Source organism: Lactuca saligna, chromosome 2 (assembly GCF_052625555.1).
Source record: "Lactuca saligna cultivar CGN05327 chromosome 2, ASM5262555v1, whole genome shotgun sequence".
Taxonomy (NCBI): domain Eukaryota; kingdom Viridiplantae; phylum Streptophyta; class Magnoliopsida; order Asterales; family Asteraceae; genus Lactuca; species Lactuca saligna.
The window spans coordinates 119,908,172-119,918,045 of record NC_136418.1 but is presented as its reverse complement, the minus strand read 5'-3'; the positions used below and the strand labels follow the sequence as shown (position 1 = coordinate 119,918,045).

The 9,874-nt window shown below is 32.7% G+C and overlaps 1 protein-coding gene across 1 annotated transcript; it reads left to right on the top strand.

The window, feature by feature from the left end:
• Nucleotides 1-2,901: 2,901 nt before the first annotated feature.
• On the top strand, nt 2,902-9,610 carry LOC145031439 (Cleavage and polyadenylation specificity factor (CPSF) A subunit protein). Its single transcript, XM_078979990.1, has 15 exons — nt 2,902-3,334; nt 3,579-3,713; nt 3,814-3,893; nt 4,013-4,099; nt 4,193-4,280; nt 4,393-4,553; nt 4,636-6,505; nt 6,582-6,892; nt 7,670-7,967; nt 8,051-8,206; nt 8,293-8,434; nt 8,538-8,614; nt 8,707-8,852; nt 8,932-9,040; nt 9,127-9,610. Exons 1-15 carry the CDS (start codon nt 3,161-3,163, stop codon nt 9,328-9,330), a joined length of 4,038 nt encoding a protein of 1,345 aa, XP_078836116.1. The 5' UTR covers nt 2,902-3,160; the 3' UTR covers nt 9,331-9,610.
• The last annotated feature ends 264 nt before the right edge of the window (nt 9,611-9,874 follow it).

Below are 9,874 nucleotides of genomic sequence, written 5' to 3'. Positions count from 1 at the left end.
GTGCTTACCATATTCTTTACGTAGGTCAGGTGGTTGGGTGTAGCGTGGACGTAAAGACCACAATGTGAGCACCATTTTCCTCGATACACCGTTCAATCAGTTGAACTGTAACGGCCGACGACGATAAGAACTCACGATTGAAAAAGATGGGATGATCAAAAGGTTTTCTTAGGGAAAGAAATAGAGTGTAAAGTCAATGTCTGAAACTAAACCCCGCCACCTTAATGGATATAGCTGTTAATTCCAATAATTCAGAAAAGGTCCTTTAGGCTAAAATGACATAAATACCCTCATGTGCAAGTCACATGGGGGCAACTTAACGTTGGAATGGACGGACATCCAACTCGGGGACCAAACGCGTGCAACTTATGGTCCATAGGTACTATTTGAGGGAAAAAAGTACCGTAGGGACTAAATTAGGGAAAAATCCAAAACCTAAAGGACCATTCACGTAATTTGTTGATTAGTTTATTTTTTCAAACAAATTTCAAAAATGGTCCTTATGGTTTTTCAAATGTCACGAATTCAGTCATTCTATACTTGAAAAGACGAAAATGCCATTATAGATTTAGTCCCTGGCGACTTTTTACTAACGGTATTAGTAAAAAGGGCCAACATTGCAAGATTCGCAAACCATAAGGACCATTTGCATCACAAAAAATTAATAGGGACTGACTTTGTGACTTTTGGTAAACCACAGGGACCATTTTTTTAATTTTGTCAAACTTAAAAATCCCATATTACAAATTCTTATATATATATATATATATATATATATATATATATATATATATATATATATATATATATATATATATATATATATATATATATATATATATATATATATATATATATATATATATATATATATATATATTAAAGGAGGACACTTTTAGGAATAATAAACTTACGTGATTTTTGGCAAGAATGGTCCTCTGTTTATGTGTTTGTGTTCAAATCCGTCTTTAGGTCATTTTATGTCAGTACCCATATTTTGTGCGGATACGTGTTGAGAATAGTTTCGGTTTCCCGGTCATTTTGTGTTTAAATCCGTCTTAAGGTGCAATTTTTGTTTTTTAAAACAAATATATATAAAAAAGAACAAACTTTTTACATTCTATAGTGAAAATGAATATGTAAAAAATAGGAATTAAATTTTTTTTAATACTCATTCTTAAAATGTAAAGTTATTTTGTTCATATTTCAATTTTGCTGAAAGACTTGTCGCATCCGACCCCTGCAACGCGGGGGTTCCCCACCTAGTTCAACATTACAAAATGATAAATCCAACAATCTTACAGATATAAATTACAACAAATCCAACATTCTAGAAAAAAGTATGACATGTCCAAAAATATATAGCTAATTCACTATCGTATCATCGTATGTTGTGAAGTGGTCAAGAAACCCTAAAACTAGATCATGTATTGTCTCTCTCTCTCTCTCTCTCTCTCTATATATATATATATATATATATATATATATATATATATATATATATATATATATATATATATATATAAAGTGGCAGAAAGTTGGAAAAAAGGCACAAGAATTGGTAGATATGAAGAACTTTGACACACACAATTTAATAGCAAAAGAAAGAGTTGAAGTGCAACGTGAGCACTTGAATTGTCTTCAGAAGCAAGAAAGAGCTTCGCGAGCAAGCACAAATGATGAACCAATTGACAATTATTTGTCTAACGAGGAAAATGTGTTGCCCCAAGATTTGGAAGTGCTTCGAGCAATGAAAGAGAAGATTCAGAAGATTTATTTGGGTTAGGATTACTGTTTTAAATTATATTTTATATTAGGACAATTGTATTTTTTTTCTTTTAATGTTTTTTTAGTTTTTAAATGTTTGCTTAATTAAAAAAATTAGGTTTTATTTAAATAACATGTTTTATTACATTACATTTGTTTTTATAAATACTAAAAAGAAAAAAGAAACAATGACATGAAAATTAGTGGGTGTTAGAACATCTCAAACGATTAAGCTATGAAGTAAAACTATTGTCACATCATTATTCCAAAAACTTTAATCTCTAATTAAATAATTTCTCCAATGGTTAGCTTTTTTTTTTTTTTTTTTTTTTTTTATAATTTTTATTTTAAATATAACATAAAAAGTTAACTAATTTACTCATATCTATCTTAAATGTTCTATAAAACCTTCTTATTTATTTCTTTGTTGTTTAAACACACATCATTATAATTTTATATTGTATAAATGAAATGTCATTAAATATTTAACAAAAATAATTACTTAGAATAAAAATAAAAAAATATTTAAAACTAAATATATTTAAGTGTTTAAAATGAAATATAACTAAAATATCAATGAAGGTGATAAGTGACAAAAGATAGAAATATACTGTTGATTCGATATATATATATATATATATATATATATATATATATATATATATATATATATATATATATATATATATATATATATATATATATATATTGGTCAATAGAAAAAAATAAATAATTAACAATGCTTTTATATAACATTTTGATTATAAGATTTCTTTTATAATAATAATGATGGAACATATAAGATACATTAAAAATGATGCTATAACATTAAAAATGATGCTATAACATGTTTTAATATATTATCTATACTTAATAGTATTATACAATGATATAACTAATGATATAACTGTATTTTACAAGTGGAAACCTAAAATGAATTTTCATTTTATGTAAAGCGAAAAAATACATCGTTTAATACTAGAAGAATATTAACTATGTTACGTTTAAGAATCATCAACCTAAAATAAAAATAAAAAATAAAAAATAAAAAAATATTTTATCACTTTCCATTCTAATCTGCTTCATGTGTCATCCTTATCAAATAAACCAATATTAATAACTCAAATTAGCAGTCGATTTCCATACGGCATGTGGCATATGGCGTATGGGGGCTACATGACACTGCGCTTGTTGCCTTGTTCCTCGTTTCGTTTCTCCAAAACCACAGCTCGTGTCCCAATCTATCAGCAACGAACCCATCACAAACAATTACAGACAGATACTGCAGATGCATTATTATTGCATATATAACTCATCTGGCTTTTCAATTCTCTCGTGAATTCATAATTTTAATAAGCAACCCTAACTAATTCCTCTCCGTCGACGTGTGGTTATGGCGGTTTCAGAGGAGGAATCATCGTCGGCGAGTCGGAACAACTCAAGATCACCGTTGCCCCGCGGTGGCCCTCACTACCTCGCTAAATGTGTTCTTAAAGGAAGCGTTGTCCTTCAAGTCGTCTACGGTCACATCCGATCCCCTTCCTCTAAAGACATCGTTTTCGGCAAGGTTTTATTTTGCTTTCCTTTGCAAAATTCAACTCAATTTCATGTTATATAACGGTTTCTATGCAGATATTATGCCCAATTTCTAGAATATAAAACATTAAAAATTGTCCCAAAGCCTTATTGGAAGTGGTTCGAATTTCGCATCACACTGCATATGCAGTAGAAAAGCGCTTTCTGATTGCTTGTAAATGATGTATAATCAGGTATTTTAATATCTAACGTTTTCCCCCATCTTATTGGTGCAGGAAACATCCTTAGAGCTGGTAGTAATCGATGATTATGGAGTCCTCCAGTCCATATGTGAGCAGCCTGTATTTGGAACAATTAAAGATGTTGCTGTTCTTCCCTGGAATAAGAGTTTTCATAGAGCAAGTCCACAGGTACTTTCACATCATTTGATTTCTAAAATCTTATTAGTGTTCTGGAAAAAACCTATTGCATTTGCTTGTTAAAATCTTGTTTGCTTGTATGCTGTTGTAGGTACAAGGAAAAGACCTATTGCTTGTTACTTCAGATTCTGGAAAACTCTCAGTTCTCACATTCTCAAATGAAATGCACAGGTTTCTATTCTTGTTCTTGCATACATACAATGATCACAAAAAGACAGGTCTTATTTCTCATTTAATTGCTCTATACTTTGTTTTGTAATACTGTCTTGCTGTACACTCCACTTGCTTAGGTTCTATCCTTTGACACAAATTCAACTATCCAGCTCACCTGGAAACCTAAGGCATCATGTTGGAAGAATGTTGACTGTTGATTCCAAGTAAGTTTCTATTATGGTTGAATTAGTTTACAGTTGACTAATTAATATATGGAGTTTCCAGCATATGTAACTGTTTTAATTCTCATTTTTCAGTGGCTGTTTCATTGCTACAAGTGCATATGAGGACCGTTTGGCTTTGTTCTCAGTTTCTAGTTCAAGTGATGCTGACATCATCGATAAGGTTAACAACTTCTTCTATCATTATATTGGGTTCTTAAGATTGTAAACATACTGATTCAGCAAGATTCAAGATTCAAGATTTAAGATGCCCTTTTTTTTTCTTTTACTTGCAGAAAATATTTTGTCCTTCTGACACTGAAATGAATACAAGTACAAGCATTGGAGTTCCTGGTATACATGGTACTATATGGAGCATGTGCTTCATCTCAAAAGATTTGAGTCAAAGTCAACCGAGTAAAGAGCACAACCCTGTGTTAGCCATTCTTTTAAACAGGTATGATAATTAATTAATTCCTTATTGGTTAAATCATACTGAGGATTTATCCATTTAGGTAAGTTTGCTTTTACTTTTGCAGAAAGGGGTCACTACTGAATGAGGTTTTGTTATTAGAGTGGAATACTAGGGACAAATTTGTCCATGTACTTTCTCAGTATGCTGAGCTTGGACCACTGGCACATGATATAGTTGAAGTTCCCCATTCTTATGGATTTGCATTTCTTTTTAGAGTTAGTGATGTTCTTTTGATGGATTTTAGAGATGCACACAACCCTTTATGTGTATACAGAACAAGCCTAAACTTTTTACCCTTGGTGATAGATGAGCATAATTTTGTAGACGAGTCATATAGAACAAATGATGTTGATGAAGAAGGTAACATCTGCAATGTTGCTGCATCTGCTCTTTTAGAGCTAAAAGACATAATTAAAGAAGATGACCCCATGAATATAGATGATGATTCTGGCTATTCATCAAAGTCAACATCCAACCGAGTTATCTCATGGACCTGGGAACCAAATGTAGAAAACCCAAGAATGATCTTTTGTGTGGATACAGGCGAGCTTTTTGTAATTGAACTCACTTCAGACTCAAATGGTCAAAAAGTCAAAGTCAACCTCTCTGATTGTCTCTACAAAGGTTCACCTTTCAAAGAGCTTTTATGGGTTGAAGGTGACTTTTTAACAGCACTTGCTGAAATGGGAGATGGGATGGTTTTGAAATTTGAAGAAGGAAAGCTCCACTACAAAAGCCTTGTTCAAAACATTTCACCAATCTTGGATATGTCACTAGTGGATTACCATGATGAAAAACATGAACAAATGTTTGCTTGTTGTGGAATCACACCTGAAGGATCTTTAAGGGTAATCCGGAATGGAATCAGTCTAGAAAAACTTTTAAAAACTGCCCCTGTTTATCAAGGAATCACAGGTACTTGGACAATTAAAATGAAATCAACCGATTCTTTCCATTCTTTCCTTGTGTTATCTTTTGTAGAAGAGACACGTGTACTTTCAGTTGGTGTTAGTTTCACAGATGTAACCGATTCAGTTGGATTCCAACCAGATGTTTGTACATTAGCATGTGGTGTTATTGATGATGGAGTGTTGGTTCAAATCCACCGTAATGCAGTCCACCTATCTTTACCTACAACCTCTGCTCACCCTGATGGCATCCCTTCCACATCTCCAAATTTTACATCTTGGTCCCCTGATAACATGAACATTAGTCTTGGAGCCATCGGGGGTAAATTTGTAATTGTAGCAACTTCAAATCCATGTTTTCTATTCGTTCTTGGAGTCAGACACGTGACACTTCATCAATATGAAGTCTATCAAATCCAAAATGTCAGATTGGAATATGAATTGTCTTGCATTTCCATTCCTCAAAAGCCAATTGAAATTGGAATTGGAAATGGGAATGGGAATACGTTTGTTATAGGGACACACAGGCCTTCTGTAGAGGTTCTATCTTTTAAACCTGATGAAGGTATAAAAGCTGTTGCAATTGGATCAATTTCATTGGTGAACAGCATTGGGACAACTATAAGTGGCTCTGTACCACAAGATGTGCGCATTGTACAAGTTGATAGAGTTTATATACTTTCAGGGCTTAGAAATGGCATGCTACTTAGGTTTGAGTGGCCTTCTGTCTCCACAAACTCACCTATGCGTTCTTCAATGATGACAAAAGACGAATATACCCCTGTTTGTCTTCAGTTGATTTCAATCCGACGTATTGGAATCACACCTGCTTTCTTAGTTCCACTGAATGATCTCCCTGATGCTGACATCATCGCCCTCAGTGACAGACCTTGGTTATTACAAACTGCAAGACACAGCCTTTCATACACTTCCATCTCCTTCCAAGCTTCCACACATGCAACTCCTGTATGTTCAAGTGAATGCCCTAATGGGATCTTATTCGTCTCAGACAACAGTCTCCATTTGGTAAGACTTTTTTCAAAATTACCAAATTACCCTCGCATCTTTATGTTTTTTAACATTTTTTTTTTTAATGTTTTAGTTGGAAATGGTGCATAGCAAGAGGCTGAATGTGCAGAAGTTTCACCTTGGAGGGACACCAAGGAAGGTTTTATATCATTCTGAAAGCAAATTGTTGTTGGTTTTGAGGACAGATTTGAGTGATGATTCGTGTTCATCTGATATCTGTTGTGTGGACCCGTTGAGTGGTTTGATTTCATCATCTTTTAAACTTGAGCCTGGAGAAACAGGGAAGTGTATGGAGTTGTTAAAAGCTGGAAGTGAACAGGTATTGGTGGTGGGCACTAGTCTCTCCACTGGCCCTGCCATAATGCCAACTGGTGAAGCCGAAAGGTTAAATAATATACTCTACTCTTGACTAAATTACAAAAACAGTCCCTGTGCTTTTTGATTTTTACCATATGTTGTCCCAATTTGTAACTCTTCTCCGTTTTGGTCCTTATTGAAAGTGTTCTATGAAGCGTAAGGCAAAATCTATAAAAATAGGACTGAAATGAACAAGGTTTCAGTTTTGGACTGAAGTATGGTAAAAATCAGAAAGTACAGGGACCATTTTTGTAATTTACTCTTCTTTTGAATAAACTACAAAAATGATCTTTGTTGTTTGTTTTCAGTTTAGTCCAAAATCAGAGTATTTTTCAGTTTTGGTCCTTATTTTCAATGGTTCATATTGGTTTTTTGTCTTTATTTTGAGGTTCCATGGTCCAAAATTAATATGAAACCTTGAAATAAGGACTAAAATTGAAATAAATATTACAAATTTGGACTAAACGTGGTACAAATTAGAAAGCACCAAGACAATCCATGTCATTTGCTCTTCTCTTGAGTAAATTACAAAGATGGTCCCTAATGCTTTCTGTTTTGTTTTTACTTCGCTTAGTCCAAAATTTAATCTTTTTTCAATTTTGGTCCCCGGAACTTTCTATTTTTGTCTTTTTTTCAAGGTTTCATATCGACTTTCGTCCTTATTTCGAGGTTCCATGGACTAGAATTGATATGAAACCTTGAAATACAGACCAAAATTGACGAAGGTTTGAAGTTTGGACCAAAGACAGTAAACATAAGAAAGCATAAGGACTCGTTTTGAATTGTTATGTTTTACACTTACAGTACAAAAGGCAGATTGATAGTCCTGTGCCTTGAACACAAACAAAACTCAGACAGTGGATCAATGACATTTTATTCAAAAAGAAGTTCCCCTTTTTGTGACTATGGAGAACTTTCAAGCAGTAGCCTTTGCAGCAGCCCTGATGATATTGATAATAATAGTTGTGATGGAAATGGAATCAAATTAGAAGAAACCGAAGCATGGAATTTAAGATTAGCTTATGCAACCAATATGCGTGGCATTGTTCTTGCTTTATGCCCTTATCTTGATTGCTATTTCTTAGCCTCTGCTGGTAGTTCTGTAAGTCTCATCCTCTTCCTCTTCTTCTGACTAAGTTACAAAAAATGGTAATTTGGTAATTTGTTTGTTTGTTTGTTGTTTAGTTTTATGTATGCAGCTTTCAGAATGATAGCAGTTTAAGGGTGAAAAGATTGGCTGGTGGAAAGACACGGTTTATGATCATGACTTTGACCACTCATTTTACTACCATTGCTGTTGGTGATTGTCGTGATGGCATTCTTTTCTATGCTTATTATGAGGTCACACTCTCCTTTACTCCTTTAATATTTTACATTCTTTATTAATATTAAAAAAATGTGATGTGATGAATTTTATATGTAAACAGGATGCCAAGAAGGTGGAACAATTATACAGTGATCCTGTCCAGAGATTGGTTGCTGATTGCCTTCTTATGAATATTGATACAGCTGTTGTTTCAGATCGTAAGGGCAGTATTGCTGTCTTATCATGTTCCCATCATTCTAGTGGTAACTTCTTTAAAATAAATAATCTTTTTTTTTTTTTTTTTTTTTTTTTCTTTTTTTTTTTTTTTGATATTTGTATTATATATTTATTAATATGATGATGCAGAAAATGCAAGTCCTGAATGTAACTTGAAGGTTTGTTCTTCCTTCTATATGGGTGAGGTCGCAATGAGCATCCGAAAGGTATATATAATACTATATAACTTCTTCAAGAAAAAAAAAAAAGTAAAAATGTTTTTTTTTTTTTTTGGATTTACATTTTTTATTTTTTGTAGGGTTCATTTTCATACAAACTTTTGGCGGATGATGAAATGAGGGGGGATTGCAATATTGCAAGTTCAATTATGGATTCATCTTCACATAGTAGTATTGTCGCAAGCACTTTGTTAGGAAGCATAATTATCTTTGTTCCTATATCAAGGTATTTATAATTTATAATTTATAATTTATTATTATTTTAATTTTAAATAACAAATTTCTTTTTTGTTTATGTTTTTAAGGGAGGAATATGAGCTTCTAGAAGAAGTACAATCGAGAATCGCAGTTCATGCATTGACGGCTCCTATCCTGGGTAACAATCATAACGAGTATCGCAGCCGTCAAAGCCCGGTAAAAAAAAACAATTAACCTTAAACTTTCCAAAAAAAGATATATGTTTTTTATTTTATTTTATTAATCATTGTGAGCTGAAACAGGCGGGTGTAGCAAAGATTCTGGATGGTGACATGCTGTCACAGTTTTTAGAGCTTACAAACACCCAACAAGAAGATGTTCTAGCAGCATTACCTCCATCCCCTACTCATAATAATATTTTCACAAAGCCCCCGCTATTTTCAACAAGTATTAATGTTAATAAAGTTGTTCGACTTCTTGAACGCGTTCACAATGCTCTAAATTGATTTCAAGTTGAACAACTGCCAAGTAGATAAAATTTCCCCTTTTTTTCTTTTGGGATTTATATTTCTTTTTTTATTTATTTATTTCCCTGGTATATGAGGAGGAATCTCGACTACTTTATGCTTACTTGGTTAGCTTTTGTTGTATAGAATGAGAGCTAGAAGATCATTATATGTAGTTTTTTTTTTTTGAGGCCAAAGATTCTGTATTTCTAGATTTATATTTATATGTAAATACAGACACAGTGGGATTCAATTTTCAACTCCTATTTTCAATTTTCCACATGGGTATCAGACAGGTTTGTAATTGTATGTCGATATTACAAATAAAATTAAAACATATTCAATAGAATTCAAAAATAAGAATAATAAAACAAATCGATGTGCGTCGCAATTGACTCTGAGGAGTATAGACTATAGCAGTGCAAAATAAGTTGGGAATTATCTTTTTCATGTCTTTGTATGAACTTCTAAATAATCGAGTCAACTTTAGATAATTTAGTATTATTTTAAAAACATGGAGTAATTTAAAGTTTGACTACGTAAA

Excerpts from the sequence above, each read along its gene's own strand:
- LOC145031439 (XM_078979990.1), top strand. The coding sequence starts at position 3,161 with ATGGCGGTTTCAGAGGAGGAATCATCGTCGGCGAGTCGGAACAACTCA. Across the intron at positions 3,714-3,813 it reads TTCATAGAGCAAGTCCACAG|GTACAAGGAAAAGACCTATT; the intron begins GTACTTTCACAT and ends ATGCTGTTGTAG. Across the intron at positions 8,435-8,537 it reads ATGTTCCCATCATTCTAGTG|AAAATGCAAGTCCTGAATGT; the intron begins GTAACTTCTTTA and ends ATGATGATGCAG.